The sequence below is a fragment of the Rhipicephalus microplus genome, chromosome 5 (assembly GCF_043290135.1).
Source record: "Rhipicephalus microplus isolate Deutch F79 chromosome 5, USDA_Rmic, whole genome shotgun sequence".
NCBI classification, from domain to species: Eukaryota; Metazoa; Arthropoda; class Arachnida; order Ixodida; family Ixodidae; genus Rhipicephalus; species Rhipicephalus microplus.
Genome location: NC_134704.1, coordinates 156,775,000 through 156,800,989, shown reverse-complemented (window position 1 = coordinate 156,800,989; position 25,990 = coordinate 156,775,000). Strand labels below are relative to the sequence as shown.

At 44.0% G+C, this 25,990-nt stretch overlaps 1 protein-coding gene across 2 annotated transcripts in view; it reads left to right on the top strand.

The window, feature by feature from the left end:
* The window catches only part of PolZ1 (DNA polymerase zeta catalytic subunit), a 282,317-nt gene that overhangs the window by 131,700 nt on the left and 124,627 nt on the right, over positions 1–25,990 (top strand). For both annotated transcript variants that reach the window (XM_075896104.1, XM_037424966.2), the window contains exons 4-10: positions 1,291–1,474; positions 5,655–5,729; positions 6,567–6,648; positions 6,927–7,072; positions 13,201–13,289; positions 16,039–16,125; positions 21,354–21,438. In XM_075896104.1, the coding sequence (XP_075752219.1) occupies positions 1,291–1,474; positions 5,655–5,729; positions 6,567–6,648; positions 6,927–7,072; positions 13,201–13,289; positions 16,039–16,125; positions 21,354–21,438 (748 nt within the window). The remainder of the gene's footprint in view (positions 1–1,290; positions 1,475–5,654; positions 5,730–6,566; positions 6,649–6,926; positions 7,073–13,200; positions 13,290–16,038; positions 16,126–21,353; positions 21,439–25,990) is intronic.

The window sequence follows — 25,990 nt, the reverse complement described above, 5'->3', positions numbered from 1 at the left end:
TTTTATTATTGGTAGTGATGCTTCACCACGTGAGATTGCCGACATAAACCGTGCGTTTTGATTGGTTCGACGCAACAAGTTGTGTACGATACTGATCACACTAAGGAGCGCCTAGACAGATCACACTAAGGAGCGCTAAAAATTATGAGAGCACTCTTTATATCCCTCAGGTAGAAAAAAAACTTTTCTTTTGAAATATGAAAAAAAAAGTGAAAACATTTGCAAAGTGACGCTAGGAGAACTGCACAATGGCCACTATGATGCAAGTTGTCCGGTACGTCTCTGTAAGAGATGTGCGATGATTGCGTCTCTGTAAGAAGTGTGCGATGATTGCAAACGGTTTTCGATGTCAATGGGAAAGTGAAATGCGAAAGGGAAAGTTTTTTCTCGTCTTCTGCTGGGGTTTTGAAGTTTGAAGGCTAATAACTTGCGTCATAGTACACCGCTTTCGATAATTCTTTTTGCATCCGTTGAATTTCAGTGATTCTTTTTGAGTTACATAATTTTGAGTGCTGCAAAATGCAGATGAAAAGGCTTCACAGGGCCCCTTTAAGAAGTCTGCAGAGGTTCCACACAGAAGATTGAAGCACGGCAGCCAATTGGCTCCGCGACAAGAAAAATACTTCTGCTGATGCACTGGGCGGTGTTCTTTGAAGGCGGAGTCACCGGCCGTCAGGCTCGTGACAACAATCAGGAGTGAACGCCCATTGGCATAGGTCTGTGGCATTTGCCTCAGAGAAGCAAATGCTACTGACTTCCACAGCTGTATCAGACTGCAGTATACATCACTCTGTGGAGATGACCAATGGAATGCACATCCTGCGACCTCATATTTGGCAATCAATTTTTTTCGCAGTCGGAGTTTTCCTGATATATTCAGTTCTGAAAGTTGGCTTCACATCAGATGTATTCTGTTCTGAAAGTTGGCTTCACATTATTGGCTATCACTTTACCACCACTAATTATGACACTGAAGTCTTTATATAAATGGTTCTACCGTTAGATTTCTTTTGCAGTGCTGTTACATTGCATTAGTGTGGTTCTGATATCTCCTTCTGCAACTGTTCTCTTTCAGCCCTCGAAACTTGGCATTGCCAAGATAACTTTCGCTTCTTGCATTTATTGTGGTTGAACCTGAGTTGGATAACCAGAGTTGGATAACCGAGCCTGGCAACGAACTCCGTTGCTTTATTGTCTTGGGAAGAAAACTGTACTTGAAGCAGTCATTTTGTGATGTGTGTAATCGCTGTGTTGGTGTCCCGATTCTAAGTGCATTTCAATTGAATGCAGGCCAGAAAGCATGTCTCCACGTTCATGGGGCCCTGCCGTACTTGACAGTGCCATGCTCAGAGCCACGGCCCGAGCGTTTTGCTGTTGTGCTTGCCTCCGAGATCGACCTGCTGCTCAACACGGCTGCTGGACGGGCCACCAGCATGCACCGGCATGTCCACCATGTGGCTGTCTTTCGTGGGACGTGAGTGCAAACACATAGTGTGATAGTGTTTAATTTTTTTTTTTTGACTCTTGAGAACTGACTGATTCAAATGGCGCAACCTGACTTTCGTCCGTTCAACCACATAAAAGTCAATGATGATAAATACTATGGGGCACCGCAGACAAGTCGAAAATTGTCACTTTCATATATTTATGGTGCTGTATGTATGCATGCAAAACAGTTTTTTTAAAGTGTTGGGTTATTTGGAAAAGGCTGCCACTTCAGGGGAATGCAGGAAATCTTTTTCTTACGCTGTTCACATTTGGTTTCTGTCCCAAAATTTAATTAGGCTTGCATGTCGGCATTTGTGAGTGTGCAAAGCTTGAAGTTTGTTTTCGTCCCTCGGGCAGCTTCTGTTTCTTTCACTGGTAAATAACTGATGTTGATGACATCTTGACCAGAGCTTCTGTGTTCACCGTACGTGTGCAATTTCAGCTGTTCACTGGTGGGTGCTGGGAATGCAAACAGTGCCACTATATACTAGTCCCCCTCCACCTCTGTAACAGCATATCAGCCTATCATTCTAACTGGGAAACGTATTTATTTTGATTGACAAACTTCATGAATAATAATTAATGTAATTTTACTTATTTATTACTACATTTCATGAATAAGCAATAATTATATACCTTTGGAAAATATGTTTCTTGCTTCACGGTCACTGTAAAAAATTTTCCACAAGTTTTTTTTTGTCATGGGCTGTGCTGAATATTTTTCTTCTGCAATTAAAAAAAAAAGCAAAGGACACATTTGTCAATGGAATTTGCTGTTTAGAGCTTAAAATCACACATTTATTGAGCTGTCCAGTATAATATACTAAAGAAGCCTTATAAGTTGCAATTTTTCTTCAGTGTACCTTGTTTCTTGTTGTACTCGAGGCCCTTCGAGTAAGCTAATTGAATGCACAAGTTCTTTCCTGGGAAAATGAGATATGCGAATCTTTATCACTTCAAAAATGTGTGTGTAGTAAAGACGCAAAAATGTGGGAGGCACATTTTCATTGTGTCATGCAGCCAAAACACAACTTTTTCTGAAGGGGAAGTGCATCTTTCTTTTTGAACAAACAAGAAAACTTGATGTGGTAATGACTAAGTGCTGTATAATAACGGGAGGAGAAATACCCAAGAGTAGGATGCTGCCTATATCGGTGCGTTAGCTGAAGAAAGTTGCTCTGAGCTTTAAACACTGTAATCAGCTTGCCTTGGTGAAAGTAGAAAACAACTCAGGAGTGCCATTTGCAGTGAACTTTGAGAGCGTGTTGCAGCTGGTCATCAAGACTGTTTGGAGCATTTGTTCTGTAATCATCAAAGGAAGTAGTTCAGTACAGTCATGAATGACACAAAGAAGCTATGTACTGTCATGAATTGAAACTGCATTCTTTAATGAGGGCAGTCTCAGCTCATCAGTCGGTGTCTCATACATGCCAAGTCTCCCGGATTGGCCAGGAGACTCTCGGATTTTGACCGTTTTTTTCCGGTTGTACGGTTGTCATGAAAATCTTCCGGAAATTGAAATTTCTGCGCATGATCTGGCCGCATTGACAAAAAAACAGCTCAATCCGCCCCAGGCTTTTCGAACCTGCCCCATTTTATTATATAAATGAGTTAAGAGGCGTTCATCTCAACGTATAGTATAATGTGGCAGTTTGGGCTAGTTGGTATGACATGACGATAGTTATAGCGCAAGAACAGGACGACGACAAAGCACTCGTGCCCTTCTTGTCTCTTTGTCATCGTTCTGTTCTCGCGCTATAACTATCGTACAGTATAATCTCAGTGATGCGAAACCGCGGCAGATACGAATTCTTGAAATTCCCCAGCCAAATTTTACTATGTTCATTGGGCTTCAATTCAAATGTTCCTAACATGTTTCCTAATCGCAGCGGGTGATACAAACTTTAGTATGGAAACCGTCAAACGAAGGCCGAGAGCAGCGTACTTGAAGCTTTGAAAGTACGCGTGCGACCAGCGCATGCACTGTCTTTTACAGTGCATGTGATTGTCGTTGCCACGACCACTGTGGACGAAACCACGGTCGCTCTTGACACGATCATGTATGGTGACGACTTAACAGACAGTGTCCCTGAAAGTGTCTGCTCAGCCAGTCAAACCAACGCTGCTTTCTGCAAACTCTGCGGACAAAACTGCGGCAGATGCTATCGTAGATGGCATAAAACAACTTAGTTTTGAAGACACGTGCACAGCCAAGCGCATGGGGATTGTAAAATGAACTACCGTTTGCCGCAACCGCAGCGCACAAAACCGCAGTCGCGGCGACGCGAGAGCAATCTACGAGCTTCGAGGGCATGCAGCGGTAGGTTAAAAGCAGTAAATGCGTAAAATTTTTTAAAAAGTTGCAGTTTCGTTGCAAGTGCAAAATAATAAATGCGACAGCTATAACCTGGAATGTAACGCTGAGAACGGCAAGTAGATTGAAACGTGCAGTGCGCTGCTCACACAAATAACGCACGAAAACGATACTTGCAAGACGAGAGCGAACTAACAACGTTTACTGCTCTACACGTAACGTGCTGTTTAAGCAAAAACGATGCACGATATATAATCGCAGGTACTGATGAGTATAAATTAACAGGTGTCCCAGCTGGTATACCTCGCTATGCATGAAAATCGCGCTTTTTTCGCAAAAGGGGCCTGTGCAGAAAGACCAAAGTGACCTTTGTGGGCCTGGCAACTAACGCTTTCGTTTCAGTGAAAGCCAAAGGCATGCGATTCCCCCTCGAAAGAATAAGCGCGCGCGCACAGGCACAGGTGCACAAACGAATCTATTAGTGAGCAAAGGTTTGACCCGCGCATTTGCGGCAGCCAGCTGCGCCATCCCGTCCGTTCACGTGTGTCCCAGGAAGACGCATGCGAGTTGTTTTGACCAAAATAGATAAATAAATTCTGCTAGTTGTGTTGATTCTTTGAGACTCTCACCTTAGTGAAAAACTCTACCCTCGTGTGTTCGGCTACTTCTAGCCACTATAAGACTGCAATGCTGATGTTGGCGCTTGCGGTTGAGACCCCCCTCCCATTCCCTTTTGTTTTTCTTCATGTTTTTTTGTTTGTTTTTCCTTGGTTTTTGGTCCCCCCCCCCCCCCCCCCCCAACAATCGCTCCGGTGTTATTGCCCAACAAGCCTGAACTGCTTCGGGGAACAGTGCAGACATTTTACAAAACAAAACACTCTTAATCTGGGGGCAGTCTACCTGCCCGCATATGCATGATGCCCGAATGGAGCACAGAAATTAACTTCAGCTCGTAATTTTAGATCAATTAGTTCTTAAGAGTATCTTTCCATGTGCCAGCAAAACTTCTCGTAGGGCCCCTCATCAGGTTTGGATTTTCAAAAAAAGTAGACACAATTCATAGATAACTTGGTGACAGTCGTGTGAAGTGGTTGGAAATGCGTAGGAATAGCTGAAAATTGCAAACGGAACTTCATACAATTTTCCTCTTGAGGGACTTGCACGTTGATTGAGAGTCAGTACGCCTATGCAAGACACACAGCTTGCAGTGCCCCAGCCATTGAATGTAGTCATGTTAAGCCAGAAGTGGTGTTCAAAAGAAAGACTTGGGGGAAGACTGCCTCAAAGATTCTACACTAGCCCACCATGACTCCATGTTCTATGAGCATTTGTTTACAACCAAGCTAGTATTTATTGGTAAAACAGAGAGGTAGCCAATGGTCGAACATGGTCAGCTTTTGGAACTTGCGCTGAAGCGGCATGGTGAAAACACAACGAAATACTTTAAAATCTGTTATGTCTTATTGATGTGCGGGAGGCAGTGCACTGGTGTGTTTTAAAAAAATCCAGCTTTAACTTTCTCAGCTATTTTATCATCCCAAAATAAACAAGAGTACAGCTTTCAAGGTTAACATTATTCAGTTGAACGGATTTATTGTTTTATCTTTGATATACTCTCTGATTTGTGATAATTCATGCGTCACACAAAAAAAACAAAAAAATTGAAGAATGAAGTGATGGTACCTGCCCCTTTGCATCTTTCATTCTTTTTGATGAATTGCTCAAGATGAAATCGCGCTAACTCTCACAAACAGTGGGTCAGATTGAGTCGAGGTAATGAGGAATCCTGGCAGTAGATTAATTCCCGATTATAATGATATGGTGATGATAGTAACTGGCCATTCATGTGCAGGCGCCTCTACGGGTTCCACGACAGAGAGGAGACCTTTCTGCGAATCTACCTCTACAATCCACTTCACGTGCCCAAGTGAGTCTCTTTTTGCAGTGGCCAAGATGAATTCTTGCACCAGCGTGACTTTGTTTTCTTCGATTTGAAATGCTGTCTTCTCTGTAAGAAAGTGTCATGTGGCTATTGTTTCATTGTGTTAGAGGAGGCATAAGAGGTTGAAATGTTGCAACTTGTTCTTTTGTTGTTCTTTTGCAAGTTGTTTTTTTGAAAGAGAATCTCTGCAAAAACCTAACGCAGTAGATGAAGAAGTTGCAAGGAAAGTAGCGGGCTTCCAGCTGACATTTCTTCATAGCAGCATGGTAATATATATCCTACATGCGGGGTTTTTGCACTTGGCCTTTTTTATTACTGAAAACCAACTAGTCCACTCTTTTGGTAGGTAGACAGTGTGCCCAGTTGCACATTGATGTCTTTTATTTCCTGCACTCTTCTCGTTAAAAGCCGATGTGCTGTATCACATTTGGTGAGGTTATCATAACTATTTCTTGTTCCTGGCATTTTTAAAACATTGTATGGGCTTGTAGATAGTGCCGCATTCTGTTTTGCTTCACCTGGGAGCAAGCGACCTGAGGTGTGTTCAGCTGGCACGCCAATTTTATTTTCTCTTTTCTCTGTGCTTTTTACCTCTGACTCATTTAAATGCCCTGCGCAAGAGCAGTGGGCTGGATGTTATCACTTCAAGCTCCTTTTTGCCTTCTAGTGTCACTAGAATGGTACTATTTTGTAATCACATCCCAGAAAGTTTTCATCGCAACCTTAGTGACTGCACCAGCTTTGGATGGGGACTACTTGCCTAGAATGATGCGATGATTTTTTTGTTGAAGTAGTGAAGAGAATATGTATGTCTACATGCAGAGTTGCTGAGCTGCTGCTATCGGGGCATGTGCTGAAACAGATTATGCAACCACACGAGGCCCACATTCCCTATGCCTTGCAGGTAGGTATAACACCACCCGACCCTGCTGTCACTTTTTTTCTCTGGCGTTGCTTACTTACTTTGGTAATAAAATGTTAGTTGCCAGTTCATTGACCTTGCCGCATGTTCACGTCGTGGTTTTGTTACTTGAAAACTCCACAATTGAATTTGGCTACTGTGTCAGAAATGAAAACGACATCAGGCAGACTGCAGCGTGTTGCTGTTTTATGCCTGGACTGTGGTGGCGCTGTTGCGATCTTATGCTTTTGACTCCAAGATGGCACTGTATCATTTCGCAGTTCATGGTGGACCACAATCTCCACGGCATGAGCTTTGTGCGCGTGGAGCTGTTCAAGTTCCGGCGACCCCTGAGCTGGGCGCATGACGACAGAAGCAGGGCCCTGGGAAGTGGACCTGGCATCTGGAGCCTGCGAAACCTGCCCGTGTAAGTGCTTGCTTCTCTCTGCAGCTGCGCTTGAATGAAGTCAAAACCCGCTTCAGTGCTACATAAATGTTACTTAAGGAAAGAAGGGTAAGCTTAAGGGGGGACACGGGTCTTAAAAGGCCGAAAATCGGGAAAAAAACGACATTTTTTGAATCTGCAACTGTTTTTGCACTTATCTAAGAAATTTCAAGCTTCTCGCGTCATGATTTCTGGCACAAAATCAATTTATAACACCCCTGTGAGATCAATCTGAGCACAAATAGACGCTAAAATCGCGCTTTTTTCACGCCGAACCATTGCCATTACACACGAGCTATCATGGTCATCTTAGTCTCGTTTGAAAGAGTCGTTCATCTTCAATTTCCCGTCACATGCGGCTCGCCTTGATCATTGGTTTTTCAGCAAAAACGTGTCATCGAGAAGCATCACCGCGCGATTGCATTGGCTGCTTGGGGCACGTGACAAAATCTAGACACCCGATTGGTCAAGTGGCGTTTCCGGCGTCTGCTTTTTCATCGTGACACGCACGAACATGCGCCACTTTGTCATGGTGCTGTCGACTGCCTGCCGCAGTAAAGAAGTTCCTCACTGCACTAATTCGTGAATGGGGTGTGGCGATCGTTCATCCGCAGTGAACTTCAGAAAGAGCCCCGCTATCACTCAAAACAGGGAGGATAGCGAACTCGCGCCGTTCAACGGCGGTCGCCGAGTCACCCGTGTAGGCCTAACTCACATACGAGCCCGTTGGTTGTCAACAACGTCGCTGAAAGCGGCAGTGTTTTGGGGCTTCAACAGTTACAGGACGGCAAGTAAAAAAGCAGAAGTGAAGCTACGAGAGATAGCAATCTTTGCAACGATGAAATGGAAGCGCAGTCTTATCGCTAAACGCACCGATGCCGTGGGTTCCCCCCGCCTGACGTGAACTGCGTGACGGGTCGTCACAGTGGAGTTCGCCGCGCGTAGGCAAACAGAAAATCAATCCATTTATGGTGAACGTGCTCGCCGCCCGCGCAATCAAGGCTACTGGCAACAGGTAGAGTACTTGTAACGACACGTCCGCAACGATGAACATATTGCGCCGCGCCCTCCACTCAAAATCTTACGTGAAAAGGAAATTAACACCTCGCTGCTCTTGGAGCCTTAAAATTGATGTGCGAGTGCCCGAGTTCGGTCTGCGACATCAACAGCTCAATCTGGACAAGCCGGAAAACCGCTTTATTATACGACGGATCACGGATTACGTGCGCACATTCGTCGCACATAGGCGTCACCGAACTGGTAAGCGGCCTAGTCGGCAGAAGAGCCCAAGGCGACCGCATCAGCTCGCAAGTGTGCCTCTGCAGAAAACATGCAGCGGACATTGAAAAAACGCCATTTAGGTGACGCAAAACATAAGGATTACATGCCTGGTGCCTACTGAGAAAGCCGAATTTGCAAATCATTGTACATAAACAGCTTTTCCATGCTACTGTCTGCCCAAAATGGACTTGTGTTTTTGCATGATTTCTCAGGATTCAAATTTTGCTGCAGTTGCAGACTTGTCTAAAAGATATCTCTGCCTCCAGAGCAGCTAGAACTGTCATTTTTCTTGTGATATGTAGCTGTATCTTTAGTTTACACAACGAAATGTGTGAATTTTTGATTGAGATTTTCAAAAAATTTTATTTTTGCCAGAAATTTGAGCAAAAAGTAGGTGTGTCTGCAGCACTGAAATGCAAGGTGCAACAAACCTTGGTAAAATTACCAAATTAATAAAAGCACTCCTACCGTTGTGTAGCTTATGTTCATTAGTACACAGGCATGTGCCAATAGTAGCTCTGCAATACAAATTCCTCTTGTAATATACCGACAAACAATAGGTAATTAATTTTAGGATATCTAAAAACTAATTGGTTTAGAGAAACAGTAATTACATTTTTGAAATAAGCATCAAAAACTCAATCACATTGTCTTTATAAACACACAAAAATATCTGGCACTTCGTCTCAAGTACAGTGGCCCCCCTTAAGGGGGTACGCAACTTAGGGATCGGGATAATTGGCAAAAAAATCGATCTTTTGAAAATCAAGTTTTAGTTTCTGGAACCTTTTTTTTCTGTCTGATTCCAAACTATCTACTCTGAAAACTACACAGAGGTGTTTCAAAAAATTTGTTTTGCTTCCTAGGTGGCGAAAATTGCTCTAGAAATTGGGAGAAAACAGCGATATTCATAAAATTATAACTTCGGGATGGGGCAGCCGGGAGTGAGCTTCTTTGTCACATTAGAAAGAGCATTTCTCCGTGTTCGAATTCCCTGTGTCAGCTGGCTTCTCCATTCAAAAAGAACCGTGCAAAAAGCAAATGAAGCAAATACTTGAGGAATGTTAAAAGGCCTCCGATTGGTTGCGTCCGCTATGTTGCCCCAGCTCACCTGGCCATTGGCCCGATGCTCGCCCCGGGAGATCGTCGTCTGCTGCTTGTGCGTTGCCAGGACATGGCTGTTGGAAATTTCTAAATTGCTACTTCGTGACATGTTCATGGCTCGACGGTCACTCAGGATTTGATTGGGCTTTAGTTCGGAGCTGTAAGCGTATGTTCGATCACATTACTGTGGTGTACTGTGCTTGCAGACCGTGTGCCGTGCCATAAGGGTCGTGCTTAAGCCTAACTTCATTGACGGCGAGACAAACCTCGATTTTTGCAGGCAGGAACAATGCGCTAGCGCACTCGTGGCAACGTGCTTCATTGCATACAACGAAGCACATCACTCGCTAGCTCAACTCACTCGCATCACTCGCATCAACCACGGACGGGTACTTTACGCATTGTCAGTGGACCCCTGACGATCAAGCTCGTCAACCTCCCCTTCACTGTCAACTATTGCTCAGAACAGAGGCAGGCAGTTTCCCACGTCAGCACTTGAAAATGCAATACTAAGCACAGTGTGTGCCAATTTTTGTCATCATAGCTACACATTCCGAGCCTCGACACCGAATGTCGCCGCCAAGTGCATCACGAGCCAGCTGCACTGTCCACGCAGCCGCGCACTTCACGGTCACATGGAGTGCTGTCGATAAGCCCTAGTGATGCGATTTAGACGTGCTTGGAGCTGTGCTTGGTATCCCTGTGAGCGTCTATGAATGTTCGGAAACAATGAAAGCCTCGTAGATTAGCATCAGTGATTATTTGTAATCAAAAAGTGCTTAATTGTGTTAACGACAGCTTGAACACAAGAAAGGTGTAATAATTTCAGTATATTGCCTTATTCAATAACAATGTTTTCTGTCGTGCCTATCGCGCCACTCCTTCATACAGATAACTTGGTTTGAAACCCATTCTTGTTCTTTGTGGGTGAAAAGAAGGAGATTATGAAATAAAAAACCAGCGAAGGCACACTGGGAAAAGGCCACATGTCTGAGAAGTCAATTATCACAAGACAAACCTAAGATCACAATTTTTAGGTGTCTTAGAAACCTAAAGAGAAGGTGAAACTTTAAACGCAGTTTTGTCTGCAGTGTTTTTTTTTTTTTGCATTATGCTCAGTTCGTGGAGCAGATATCTCGGCAACCACTGCACAGATTTTGATTCCGTTTGTCTTGTGACACTCCTTGAACTGTGCTGCAAGGGGCTGTAATCTTATCTTTTCATTTTACTACCTTAAGGATTTTTTGTAGGGCTTGTTTTTAGCGCAAGTGTGCTCATTGCAGTGGCACTAGAGAAAACGTGCACTATGTTTTAGTATTGCAAAAAAATTACTTTGAGAAACCAGCCCCTTTCAGTATACAGCTGGCAGCATGTGCAGTAATTACCAACTATTTACATCATTTGATAAATCCTATAGCCTCTACACGAGGTTCAATTAAGAAATAATTTGTCTCTCATTGAGTTTTCGTGGTATCACCTCGAAATTTTTATGGAAGCACTATGAGGCCATTCTTTTATGGAAGGACATGAAGCCAATATTCATCAAGATCCAACCAGAAACAAAAAAGTTGGTTCCCAAAGGCACGTTCCCAATTAAGAGCTCGTTTTTTATTTGTCAGAAACGTTCTCATTAATAAATGTTATTTAGCCTCATGTGATGCTGTCGTGAACGTTCTGCAACTTTATTGGCTGCACAGGATTTGACCAGCCAGTTGATAGCGCAGTCAGCCCTGTGTGCTCTCAGTTTTGAAAAAGTGTTCCAAGTCCACCACTGTGATATCCTGGAAACAGCCAATATGTTTTCAAGATAATTTTCTGTGAAATAATAAGGAGAAAAAAATCAATACTCCTAACGTCTCTTACTTATTTCTATTGTGGGTATGTTGAGCTTTCAATTATTTACCCCAAAACCCAAGGGTTCATGTAGGCTTGTGCCTGAATGTACACCTGGGTGAATATCTTCACATTCAGTCAGAACATGCTTCATCAACCTCATTCTCTGTTTTGCGAAGTCAACTCAACCTCGCTTAAAACGGTGAAGTGCTTGGCCTTAAGTTATCATAAAATGCCTGCCTTGCTGCGGTGGTCTAGTGGCTAAGGTACTCGGCTGCTGACCCGCAGGTCATGGGGTCGAATCCCGACTGCGGCGGCTGCATTTTTCGATGGAAGTGAAAATGCTGTAGGCCTGTGTGCTCAGATTTTGGTGCACAAAGAACCCAGGTGGTCGAAATATCCAGAGTCCTCTACTACGGCATCTATCAACCATATCAATCAGTGATAAAATGCCTCTCTTTTTGTTTTGTCTTTACCGTTTTGGTAGTGACCCATAGCTGGCTTTTTTTTTTCATTACTGCTATTTAAACGAAGATAGTAAATTGGTGTGCCACCTGGAGTTGACAGAAAGTGCACCACATCACCATGATAAATGAAATCGTTGCTGTCATTGTGTAAATTACTGCGGCAAGAATTAGAAGTGCTTTCCAGTAAAGCTGAAAGCCTGTATGGTTGCAGTATGATCGATAAAATGGGAGCCACAAGTGTAAGCATGCTGCTTGCCTCATCAATCTGGCATTGCTTGCGAGCTTGAGCACTGGAACACACAAAAAATTAATTTATTAGCACATTTTGTGGCCTACAGGTGGCATCACAATAAACAGTCTCGTTTCAGGCAATGATGGGTTTGTAGTTTCATACAAGGAGCCCACGGAGAGTTTTGCAACTCATATGTGGCTTTTTATGATGCGTCACGATTGTCAAGGTCTAGATAGGGTCCGGCGTAGAGCGTATGCGTGACCAAGTGGACATAGTTAGGCTACACCAGAGAAAAGTGGAGAATTTATAGTTTGGTGTGACAGCATAGCCGACGCGCCCGGTGTAGTTTGGCGTGCTTGGCGACATCGGTGCAGAAATAGAGCATGTTCCTATTTTACGCGCTCCACGCGCTGTCATTATACTACAATACACTGCCCGCAGCATAAGTGGTCTGCAAAATGGCGGTTCGTGAGGCGCGTTTGGAAAGTGCGGCCGTGGTTTACTCGAGATTGAACAATGGCCACATTATTCTGTGTCTACTCGAAGAGATTATAGATGACATGTGCGTGTAGGCTAGCAACACCGTGGACAGCTGCGACACAAAAAGAAAAATAAATGCCTGGGAAACCTTCGTAATGCACTCTCATATGTACATAGGTCCGCTTTCGTTTTCGATGCGATCTCAGTAGCTATTTTCTGGCTTCCTGAGCATTTCAAGCAATGCTTGTGAGGCAAGATGTTCCTGATGCGAAGTCCAACAGTGCACGCAGCGAGAAAATAATGTACATCAATGAAAAGGTGTCGATTGAGAAGCAAAGAGCAAGAAAATTGTTTACGTGGCAACCGAACAACGCTGAGCTACAAAGGCTGCGAACACGTTTGACGAAGACAGTGCGCATGCGCCACTTCGAAACAGCTCGCTGCGGTATGGTGAGTGCACGAGGCTCTAGAGTGATGAATTGGCTGCCGTTGCTGGCTGCACGTGCCTAGCGTATTTTACATAGGCACACGTCACCTCATGCGTTGAACACGCCGGACTATATCTAGGCCTTTAGAACTCACTCCTCAGTTACCACCATGCCCAGAGGGCACCACAGATGTTTAGGGAGAGTGACCCCAGCCATGTTCACCCTACATTCCGTTTTTTTCCTGTTGTGTTGATAGGTTAGTGACTTTATGTACTGTTTATACAGGGAGCTGTTTGGAGACTTGGAGAAGCAGACAACGTGCGAGCTGGAGCTGGACTGCTGCGCCAAGGACATACTCAACGCCAACGAGAAAGGTGCTGTGGAGGCACTGAATGAATCATTGGATTCAAGCTCCCCTCACAGTTGGCTTATATGCTTCCTCGGCATCACCACCTTGTTATTCTTCCCTTGGAAAATTTAAGGCTTTTATGCCTGGCCTCCACAAACCATGGGGAGTCCCTAAAAGAATTATCTGAGAGAGTAGATGCTGATGTATATGAAGGCTCAAAGTGTGGGAATTCAACCAGAATGTGAAAGATCAGCGGTGCAGTCACTGTATGTAGATGTATCCAAAACAATGTTTCCTTCGTGCTCTGGATCGCTTTGTGATATTGTGAGTGGATTCGCTTGAGCAAAGTAGAAGTAGTGTCCAAAACGTAAAGCCTGTATGCATTTCTGAACTCAGCTTCCGGTGAACGTGATTAGTCGAACAGAACAGAAGGTTTTATTGTGCTAAATGAAGAAGAATACATGTGCATGATATACAGAAAGAGGTCCCATAGTCAGAGACTGCAAGGGGACCTCTTGTACAATGTAGAATTGAGAATGATTGTGATGTACATAGCAGGGAGACAGAGCTACAGTAAAATGCAATTGAAACAAATAAAGTAGGAATATACTCTTGTAATCTCACAGAAACAATAACAAGTGATTACAGAACGCAACTCACAATGAACAGGAATCAATTAAGAAACAGCAAAACAGGCTAGTTAGTTGACATGATATGATTTTTTAACTTCGATTTAATTACCTTCAGGGAACGGCATACTTTAATGTTGGAAGGTAAACTATTTCAAAAAGAAATTCCGGAAAAATGAATGGTTTGTTAACCATAATTGGTGCGAACTTTTGGCAGTAGAAAGTTATTGTCAAGGGCAAATCTTGTGACATTGTTATTTGAGAGAATGGTAGTAAAGTGTGGAAGTTGGTGTGGAATGGCATTCAAAGCTTGCGGGGGTCTGAGTTCAGTCACTGCTTATTGCAATAAAGATAATCAAGTTCTTAACAAATCATGCATTTTGGCCGACAGTCGTTCCCATTTGTTTAAAGAAAATGTGATTGCTTAAATGTTTAAAGGGAGAATGCATAATTCATACTATGAGTAATTATACTGCTTATTAGCATATAGATTGCACTGTTCATGCGCTACCCCTCATACCTTAAGCAATCGCGAAATTCCAACAGCAGATGTTCTCCTTAGTAAATGCAGTGTGAAATTACATTTCACGAGAATTTTCTGTGACTGTATTTTGCAGAAGTGATTATATGTGCTGTGCTAGTTGAAAATGAGTAGAATAATTGAGAAGCTATAATGCTGTGCTTGGTTAATGGTGGCTATATAATGATCACAAAAAAAAGGCCACCGCATGAGACCATCATTTCTGTTTGGAAGCAGTTTTAAATGTAAATTTGAAGTAGTTCATTCAATAGTGAAATTGTGAAAAATGTGAAATTTCTTTTCGTCTGCTCTTGAGCATGGCTGCTGTTAACTGTGTTTCAGCACCTCTACTGGTACATCTAATTAATTTGGCATGTACCGTTTGTATGCTTGTGTCCTCATTTGAAATCCGCTGCACATTTCAGAAGAGTTTGTCAGAATAGTTTCTGCACCGAATGTAGCTGTGGAAGTGCTGCGTCATTCTGCGCCAATCTGATCTGCTTCACCAAGCTCCAGCTAAACGGCAATATGCACGCACTACGCCAAATGTAGCTGCATCTTAACATCGACCGAGCAACACGCATTGGCTACACGAAGGATGCAGCCTCATCTTTACCCAGTGTAGTTTGGTCACGTCGTATTTCGGTTCATGCACGAATCTTGGGCCACGTGAACAAAATGCATGAATCTTGTCAAGGTGGCGTTTGTATGCATACCTAAAGACGGTAGCGGTGTTGCGAAAAACTCACCGCACCGCTGCCGAACAACCGCTGAGCACAGCACGCAGCATGCGCTCTGCAATGGAGATCGTCGAACCATAAAAGCTGAAAAACATAAATATCTGTTTCACCGGTGAAACGATGACTACAATAGCAACAATTTGTAGGCTTGTGCAAATAGTGATTTTGGTCTAATAACTTCGAATTGAATTCGAATAGTTTATATCACAGACTATAAAGGCAAAGAGGCATATTTGTCATCATCGTTACTGCACAATAAATATATTTTTAAAATTGAAACTAGGCCTGCCCCAATGCCATTTTTTTTTAATCAAAGAGAGCCGAAACAACTTTGAATAGTAGCAGGATTTGACTTTTGGTAGAATGCAAATTATAGTCTTTAAAATGCTATGTCTTAATATTTACTATACTTTGAGCATGCTCGAAGTTTTTGTTTTATGCTCGTTCAGTGTCAGTGGACACGGGCTTCGATTGGTGACGCTGCCGTGTTGTGTGCACTCGCTGTGTCTCATTATTGGGGACAGAGTACTTCAAAAAATAGAATAGCCAGCGTACCTCATACGTGTTTTGTTTTGCTAGATTGTCATCACTACGCTGTGTCTCATTATTGGAAACAGAGTACTTCAAAAAATAGAATAGCCAGCGTACCTCATACGTGTTTTGTTTTGCTAGCTTGTCAACTGCGGTTGCACCCACGATCACCAGTGTTGTGGTGAACCATGCTGCTGCAGGTGTGGCTTTCCCTTGTAAGTTTAGTTTGTTCGCCATGCGTGTGGCCAGACCTTTGCAGCCACTTTGCTCACCCTGCGCCAGTGAGCCTGCTTGTGTTTTGCTGATGCCATTCCACGTGGTAGCTGCACTGTCTTGTTATTGCTGGTTGTGCAGATGTGCTCAGCCCGGGACTGGCAGCTCTGTGGCAAGAAGAAGAAGACCGGCGGCAGGAACCGGTCTCATGGGAACCCCTTTCGCTAGGTATGTGCTGTCGTTGAACTGTGTCCGTAAATGTCGTTAGTGGGTTCTAGAACAAAAGTTTTAAACATATTTACTTGGGTCGTGTGAACAGCAAAATTTTGAGTATGATGGGAATTCGAATAATAGTTTAAGTGCAATTGAATCAGATAACTTTGTAATATTTCTCGAATATTTTTTTAATGCTTAGGTAAAAGTGCGGAGAAAAAAGTTGCAGAGGATCCCTAAGCATAATCTCACGAGATGAGAGCATGAAAGCATTTGTTTTTGCTTGGTTGATAAGATGTTCTATGAATCACATTTTCAGGTTCCGTAACCCATTTTCTTATTACGAAATATCTTCGCTAAAAACTACCTGCAACAGCAAAAGTTTGTTGTACCTGCAGAGGTAGCAAAAATCATTGTTTAAATTGAAAAAGAAAAAAAACTGGCGTAAAAAAAAATTGTAGCTCTGTAGTAGCGCAACCAGGAACCTATTTGTGGTAATCGGAAAGAGTATTTATCAATCTTCGAATTTTCCGCTTCAGTTAGGTCTTCCATTCAGAAACAAGCATACAAAACGCAAATGTGCGAGGTCTGTCTCGAGGACTCCCATTGACTGCGTCCGCTATGTTGCTCCAACACGCATGCTGCTCCAACACGCCATGCTGTTGGTTTGATCCTTGCTCAGAGAGTGTTATCTGTGTTTTGCGCATCGTGAAGTCATTGCTGCCGGAAACCGCGTTATAAGGTCATGCTTTTGCAATTGTTCTGTGTAGATGACTCGATGATCACTTGTAACTTAATTATGCTGTAGCTTGGCGGTGGCAAGGAGAAGCTCAATCATCAGATTACGACAGTGTGCTTTGCTCATCGCAAACATCGCACATCTTTGACAAAACTGTCCTGGTTATCAGCACTTCAGACTCAGTGTTGCCATGGCTGCTGATTTATCAGTAGATCTACTGGTTTTTGAAATTTTCTGTTGAGTGATAAGGCGTCTAAATTTACTGACTTTATTTTCTACAGAAACTATCGCAAAAGCTGCTACTTTTCCGGTGTCGAGTTTAATTTGATGTGGTGCCATGTGTTGACAGACAAAAGATGAGGGAATGCCATAAGCTCACTCAAATGACACAGCAAAATAATTGCTAGGAATGCGTGAGCAAGTATTTTTCAAACAAACAGCTTGCACAACAGAATTGAACAAAAAAATAAAAATAAAAATGCTTTTCCATCAACACCATCCCTGCCTTTCCTTTTTGTCTTTTCTCCTATTTGCTCTGTGCAGTGTACAGCTTAATTCACTGTACACCTGAAACGTGCCTGTTAGCCAGTGCTAGCGCGTGTGAAGTGCTCTTGCAGGAAATCCACTTGTAGATTTTCGGAATCACATCGGCATTTTGCAAGAATTTTATTGCTCATGTGTTAGCAAACGAAGTTGCAACTGACCTTTTCGACCACAGCTACCGGAAGGAATTACTATTATTTTTTTGTTCTATACTCTCCTGCTTTTTCTCTCTGCCACTTCTCTGTTTTTCCAAGTGTACAAAATAAGCAGAACTTGCTCACAGATGTGACATTCAGGCATTGCTTTTGGAAAAGCCTTTATGGCTCCGAGGCAAGAAAGCCGATGGGGAAATATTGCAACACCATGGGGACGTTGACTACGTGGTACATGCTTCTAAGGGAAATAGCGCGCAAAGACGTAATAAGACGAAGAGATGGCGTGCGATATATTATGATGTAATAATTCTTGATGTTTAACATCACAAAACCACAACATGATCATGAGAGACGCCGTAATGGAGGGCTCCAGAATTTTTGGCTGCCTGCAGTACTTTGAGGTGCATCTATATCAATGCACTGGCGTTGTAAAACACTCTTGTGGGAGTGGGTCCAGAGAGCAGGCAAAGGCAAGCAGAACCGCCTCGTCCCCTCTTAATTTTATTGCGTACTTCCAACAAGAGGATCTGTTAGGGGCTTCCATTGCTCACCATGCACTTCCCGTAAGCTGATCCCCTCTCGGAAAAATGTTGCACCCACCCCTGCTTGCAAATGACGCGGCTATTCTCTCAATCCACCAGTCTTCTTCAGCAGGTGGTTCGTCATGCCTGTTTCAACGTGCTAAGTACCACGAGAAACCTTTGCATATTTAATCAGCTTTGAATCGTGCTAGGTTGACACCTATGGGACACTAGTAATCTGAAAGTCCTTATATTTACTAGATTAACAATATAAGCGCTAAATTAGCAAAGCAGTAACGAAGCATAAAGACAAAACTTTAATATCTGATGATATTTACTGATATTCAATAAAAAAATCTGCTACCGTATGTTTAGTGTCGTGGCAACACTGATCATGATGATCAAAACTTTTACTCCCAAAAGAGGGGACCAGCAACACTGAGGACCTCGAGATGAAAGCCAATGCTGTGTGAATCTTTGTACTCTCAATCGAGCATGGCGTACTTTGAAATGTTGGGCACCGTGGCTCCGCACACTACGACCAAGCTTACTGCTTGGAGTCAAGGCTAGGCCTCATTTTTCCCCCACTGTGTTGATGTACGAATCTGAACTAGATGAGTAGGAGCATTGCGCTAGTGGACATGCACAAGTGAAGAGGCCGCAATGCACTTGGTCGCAAGCCATGAATCCCATCACGCATGGGCTCTTTGGTACCATGGATGGGCATTTTATGCACCGGCCACAGCCCCCCCCCCCCCCCCTCCCGCTGAACTTGTGGTGTTGTGAGTGATCAAAGTACTGGTAAAAGTTAACACCCCAAAATGCAAGACCAAGCATGCTGCATGCTGATTTAGGGCTACATTTGTTTTCGTTATTATGAGCCATCATGGTCACTTTCTGGAAGTTTGAATACATAGAATATTGAAATTTTGGTGCGAATCGAGTATACAGGCAACAACTTATCTTGACATTGAAGCAAAAGCTATGGAGGTGGGGATTCTGCATGTTCATATTGCTCCGCAAGTAGTATGGTAGCTTTTGGCCGATACCAGTTTAGCTTGCTCAGATTGTTAACACGTCTAGAAAAAAGGTGTCTACCAACCTGGAAAACATGGAAAAGTTAGGAAATTTCTGAAAAACCTGGCCAGGTCATGGAAACTGACAAACGTTCTGTGCGACCGTCACAAAAAATTAGCATTACCATTGATCAAAGCTTACAAAGTCTCTCTCTCAGCTGCAAATGCAGTGAGCTGCTAGAAGGCATGTGAAAAAAAAAAGACAGTGCATAGCTCTTGTTTCTGAGTGTAAATGTGAAAGGATACATTGGCCTATAGAACACAAAGTTTACTGACGTTTCAGTACCCTATATGGCAAAGAGCCTTGTTCACAATAAAAGCCATAAGAAACGCACAGTGTGCTTAAGTACGCCTGAATATGTCGCATAAGTAGCCAGAGTACATTGTCAGAAGCATCCCGTCACTCCTGTTCAGCGTATCTACAGTTGTCTGTATCTGCATTTCTCGTGCAGATATGATGCAAGCTTCTTTTAAATGCCGAGCATTTTATAGTTACTCCTGCTCGGGAATCCGGTGTCAACAGTGATGTCCACTCTTCTAATAGTTGCTCCTGCTCGTAAATCCGGTATCGATCGTGGTGCCTACACTTCTACTGCGCATGCTCGCGTCTCGCGTTTTGTGCCAACTGTCTCGTGCAGCCGTCCGGGGACTTTCGTTGCACTTCTAGTGTCAGAGCCCAGAGACATAGAATACAAACATCCATGTGCTCGGAGAAAGGAAGAAAAAAATTTTGCAGTGCGGCTCTGTTCTTGCAATGTAGTCGTTACTCGTTGACAAGGCAAGGTACACGGAATACGTGAGTAGTAGTTATTCATTTTTTTTGTGCTGAAAAGTATATTTTTGAGGTACACAAATTAGGTGAGGACCTAAATCAATGGTAAACACAGCAATCTAGGTCGAATAAAATCTAGTCCAATCCACATTCTAAATAGTTGAGTCAGTAAATACTGCAGTTCAGGTCGATCTAATTTAATCCCTTCCACATCCTAAGCGGCGTGGGCTACAAGCATTATAGTAATCTAAATTATACTCCAGTGGCAGAACTGCCCAGGTTCCCGTGTCCTCATTTTACATGTATCCCTGGAGATGGCACCACTTTTACGTTTCCCATCAGCTTTCACTGCGATATTGTACTATCGCAGGCTCTTTCAAACTTTCATCTTCTGTTACTTTTAGCTTGTGTGTTTGCTTCCTGGCTCTTCAGAGCATCAAACAGCTGACTTGCTCACTGCCTGGCTCAGGGGTTTTATTTTTGCCAGATATACTTTTTTTTTCACATTTACCGCATGCGCTTGGAACATTCTCAGTTTGTCTGGTAAATATGTTTACTTATTTCATATGGAGCGCCTGATTTTTTTTTCATCACTCGAGTGTTTGTTTCCAGTGCGCAAAGTTTTCCAAGCAGACGTACATGGAATTTGCTTTTAATCATCATGGAAATTCTGGAAAAGTCAGAGAATTCAGAAATATCAAATTGGTAGACATCCCGAGAAAATTGCATACACGAAGAATGTGAATGAAACATTAGATCGTACTGTGTACGTTTTCGTGTCATATTGCTGATGTATTTTCCTTGGAGAACTAAACAGCCTGTTTGTGGCCATGCTCTAAAGTGACAGACGCCATGTTTAGTTTGGAAAACGGCTGTGCTGAAAGGTGGTGCCGTCAATAAAATGGAAAGACAAGGAAAGCATTCTTGCAAAGAGAACGGTAACTGTATTTTACCTTCAACTTCCCGAAACCGTTTGAGTTTCATAGTAAATGAAGCGACATTTATTTGAACAAGGCAAATGAGAATATGATCAGTAGGCCTGATTACTATTTTTTGGTGCGGTTGCAAGCATGCGCATTAGTGCTGTAGCTTCCACATGCTGCATAGAAAGATTGCCACTGAGTGTAGCAAACACTATTGAAAATATACTGAGCAGTTCGAACATTCGCACAACCCTGAATGTGCATATTCCTCGAGATATGGTACTGCAAGGTTTTATGGAAGTGTGATGATGTCTACAGGGAAACTCTTCACTCATCTATATACAAATTATCTTCACCCATGATTGGAATGCAGAACCATGTGCAGAGGGGGGGGGGGGGGGCATCTGTGTGTTCGGAACTACTTTAGTCCAGCTGAAGCGCTCCTGCAGAACTTGTTCGTTGCATGTGTAACCTTCTATCCACCAGTCACTGTTTTTGTACTTGTTTGTTGCAGAGGAAGACAGCTTCCCCCCGACGGAGAGTGAGCAGTTCTACCTGGCCAGGCTTGACAAGCTGCTGAGCAGGCCAGTGGTGGAAGAGTGAGTGCCTCTTGCCATGTTGAGTCTTCTCAAGGCTTCTCAAGGAACACCTGGCAGAGTCTTGGCAAAATGATAGCCTGAAAGTCACCGAACACACTTTACAGTGGTAGCTTCGAAATAACAAAACATATTCTAGCCCTGGAGCATTCATTTTGCACACAATAAAAGATGTGCCATGAGTAAATATTTTAAAACTATTTCTTTCCAAAAGATTTAAACTAGTGATCTCGTATTTGTGTACGTGTGGGGACCCATGACTGACAAGGTGTAGTACGCCGTGTGGTAATAATAAAATCATTCCAAATAAATTTATACCATCCTAAGTTAGCGTGTCTGCATTTGGGCACTGGTTTCCTTTATGCCAGTTCTGTGTAGGGATGGCATATTTCATGTCTCATCATAGCTACTGAACGTGTGATGTATGGTTACATATGACTCTTTGCTAAAGGCATACTTACTCTTTTGATGGGCCATTTCTCAGATCGCATTTGAACAGCGGTGATAGAATGCTTGCATGCCCCCGATTCTCCCCCCCCCCCCCCCCCTGAAGGTTGCCGTATCTACTTGCATAACCCTCACACTTGTTTTTTTCGCAAAGACCGGTGAAAAATTAGAAGTTGTGAAAATTACACGGCGAAAATTGGCTGCAAAACGTAAAGCGAGAGAAAAAACAAAAACAAAAAACGAAGTGGCTGCAAGTTCAAATTTTCACGCTAGCAACTAACTAAAAGCTTTAAGAAATACTAATTAAGACTTATCTTACCAATAAAACCACAGGTTCAACACAAGGCAAGATATATTTGAGGCACAAAAGATGCAAGCAAACCATTGGGAGTTTTTGAATACCATACACAAAGCTTGCAGGCATTGTGGGTGTTGCATTAGTCTTTGTCACTCAATGGAAGCCCGCAAAAGGTTAGCGTACGACGTCAATCTTGGGCTGACGACCGTCTAACACGGAATCATCATCAGCTACCTTCTGTCGAAATAAAATTTTACCATGTGTCCCAGTCTTAGGCACACAGAAGGCCCAGCACATCTTGGTGGCTTTCAGCTGTCTGTGCTGCCGTTGCCAGTAGTGAAAACAAAATTTCTTGACACCAAAGTGCCTACCGGCAACCCTGTTGCCGTTGTTTAGTGCATGATCAGTCACTTTCAACTTGAAAGCAGCTGTGTAGCTTCTGTATCGCCCTATAGTATAACCACATAACAATGTACTAAGACATCACAACAAACATTTGCCTCTTTGGCTTGGATTCGACTGGATTGCGTTGATAGTATGAATATGCTTAAGAGATGGCGTCAGGATGTTGTGCGCTGTCATCATTAATGGTTGGAAGGAGCAGAGGACATTATGGCTGCAATTTTCAGAGGTGCGATAATTACTTGCTGAAAAAAAAAATGGTATTAATGGGGGCGTGGGGTAGGGAGTGAGAATTGCGCGAGTGCGAGGATTACGCGAGTGCATACGGTAATCACTGAGACCCTCGAACCATCCTTTTTCCCACCATATGGAGGGGATTCATTCTTGCCAGAAAGACTCAGTCTCAAATGTGGGGAAAAACTAAACTCATAGACAAAACTGTTTTACTGCCCACCGAAACTCGAAACTTGTTGGATTCAACAAGTTTTATTTCACACTCGTGACGTGTTGCCTGACCACAAAGAAAGATACTGTTACGCCTGCGAGTCCACACCCAACGTAAATGCCTCTGCAAAGGCAATCTGCGTCAAGGCCAGCAGTCGAGCCTGCCTAACGCGATCAACTCAACGACGTCAGCAAGTGGTGGTGCCGGTCTGTCACACAACGCACAGCGAGCTTCCTCAGCCCACGAGCCGTTGAAGCAGTCGGCGCCTTCCAGTCTGGCGAGTCTTGTGCAATGCGTGGCAACATCCCTCGTCCTTGGGCGCAACCACGCGCTGCGGGGGGTCCCCATTGAAGGATTCTGACATCCCGGTCAGCGGCGCTTCTGGTTGCACGTTTGATGACTCAAAGGATCTACCCGGTGCCTATAAAAAAAGCCCTGCGGCGCGTCACCAGCAGTAGACCTATGTGTCAGAGAAGCCTCTCGTTGCTTCAAGTCTCCACGCAGTTGGCGCGCCCGTTGTCCTTGGCAGCGGCGAGTGTCGTGGCGCACTTCGTAACTTCGTCGGCGGTGCGCTTCGTAACAGAGAGAGAAGCTGACGGATGCGTGCGAGAGAAGACATCTCGGCGCTTCGAGTCCCTAAGCTGTCGGCCCCAGTGCCGAATTTGTAACGCCTCTTTTTCTATCCTGTACATATACCTTACCTTAACTCACCGTCGTCTCGTCCGCTCGTCTATTAGCTCTGCGCAGAAGCAGTCGTGAGCTGAATAACACACGCTACCTAACGGCTGGTGACCATGTCGGCGGAGTTCGGAGCAGTGGCGCCTTCGGGACCGTGTTGGTGTCGCGTCTTCGTAACAATGCACAAAAACATGTATTATACAACACGATCTTTCGTACTCGTGTTGTGGGCTACGTATGTTTTGTGTGCTTTTTCTTTGTGTTCAGACAGCATGTTGCAAGTGTGAAGTATGTACAACCAACTAGCCCCTACTCTGGCCCTTCAAGATTTATTAAACATTTACAAGCTTCCGTATTGCCCCCCCCTCCCCTTTAATAATAGAACTAATTTCTGCAATCAGGTACTGTTTCATACTCATTCTAATTGTACTTGCGAAAACTCGGTACTTGTAATACCTATGTGCTACAGTTGAATACGGTAATATCGAACCCACATATATTGAATTTTTGGGTATATTGAACTTGTAAGTTATCCCCTTGAAATGTCTGTGTATAAGTATAAAAATTCGCACATTTAAATCAAACAGTATTTTTACCTGCCTTCCAATATATCGAACGCTGCACGAGCTGGAAGGATCGTTTCAGCACCCGCCGCGCCCTGCGGACTCCGCAGCAGCACAGCTCAGCGCGCGAGTTGGAAGACCGCGTTTTGGCGCACGCCCGGCGACCTCCTCGTGGCACTACGGCTCCGTCAAAACCCGAAATGCTCGCAAGAACGTAAGGGCGGGAGGGCTCGAACTGCACAATCTCTAACTTGCGAAACCGCTTGTTTTTTTTCGTTTCTCTTTCTCTTTCTCATGCTTTCTCCACATACCCGTCAGCTTGGAGAGCAAGAACGAAGGAGTCGACGTCCTCCTTCTTTTGCCTTGTATTTTTGTTGCCGTTTTTCGAGTTTTGATCACCCAACCACAACTCGCGCTTTTTGCTGTTGCACTGGCAGATAGCAATCGCTTCACGAGTCGCAAGCGCTTTGCTTCTGTTGTCGCGTCTCCTACGTACGATTGCATGTGCAGCATTGTGCAAAGCCGCTGCGGAATTTTCGAATTTTCGACTTCTCGTGTAGCTATGGCCAGCGTCAAGAACCGCAAGACCCTTGACTTTGTGACGAAGTTGAAGGCTATTCAGCGTGTTGAGGCGGGCGAGAAATGTTCGACCATCGTGGACGACTTCAGGATACCACAGAGCACTCTGAGCACCTTGTTGAACAACAAAGCAGATATCAAAGCAAAGGCAGCAGAGCAGTGAACGTTGGGAGCCTGTCATATGTGCGCTTTTGCCCACGAGAACGTAGAAAAGACACCATGCCTGGTTTTATAAGTGCGCACAAAGAACATTCCAGTGGATGGCCCCATGCTGACGGCCAAGGCCAAATGGTTTGCCGCTGCCCTCAGTGAAACAACTTCCCCGAAAACACCGGGTGGCTTCACATTTTTAAGCAGCGCTACTACATTGTTGGCAAAACGAATTCTGGCAAAAGCGAAGCTGTCAGCAACCAGGACATCTAGCTGTGGATGATGTGGCCAGAAATTTCCGCAAAGTTTTCTCCCGCAGAGATCTTCAATGCCTGGTGCGACGTGAAGACGGACACAGTGGTCAACAGCCTCGCAATGCAGGCTTCGAGACGAGGTAACGTGTGGAAACAAGTGAAAACGACGACAATGAGTGCATAGGAGACGTGTTTCATGAGTTGTCGTCCTGCTTCCCGGCAGCAGTTCCACACGTGTCTGTGGACGACTTGTGGAAGCGGACTGCAATTTCCAGACCATTGCGAGCCTCACTGACGAGGACATAATAGCTGCAGTCAGAGGGACCTGGGATGCGCAGGCCGATAGCTCAAGTGATGAGGAAGACCGTCCAGACGAGGCGCTGGCTACACATGCGTACTTCGCCGCTAAAGTGGCGACAGGGTTCGGCATCACTTGATGTTGTATCGACCGCATGGAGGAGAACTGGGCTGTCTCAGCAGGACAGCTTTGGTAAGATCGAGACTAGGGTCTTTAACATTTCAAAAACAAAGGAGCAGGCTAAGATTAGCAATTTTTTTTCACGCAAATAAATCGTCCTGTTGCGGCGTGTGTGCGGAATCAGTTGTCATTCTTGAATGCACCTATTGTAGGTGATGATTCGCTACAGGTGAGCTCTCGGGGCCTCTATTTTTTGATATCAAGTTTTTCATGTATCGAAGTAATTTCTGATCCCATTCGAGTTTGATACATCCGTGTTCG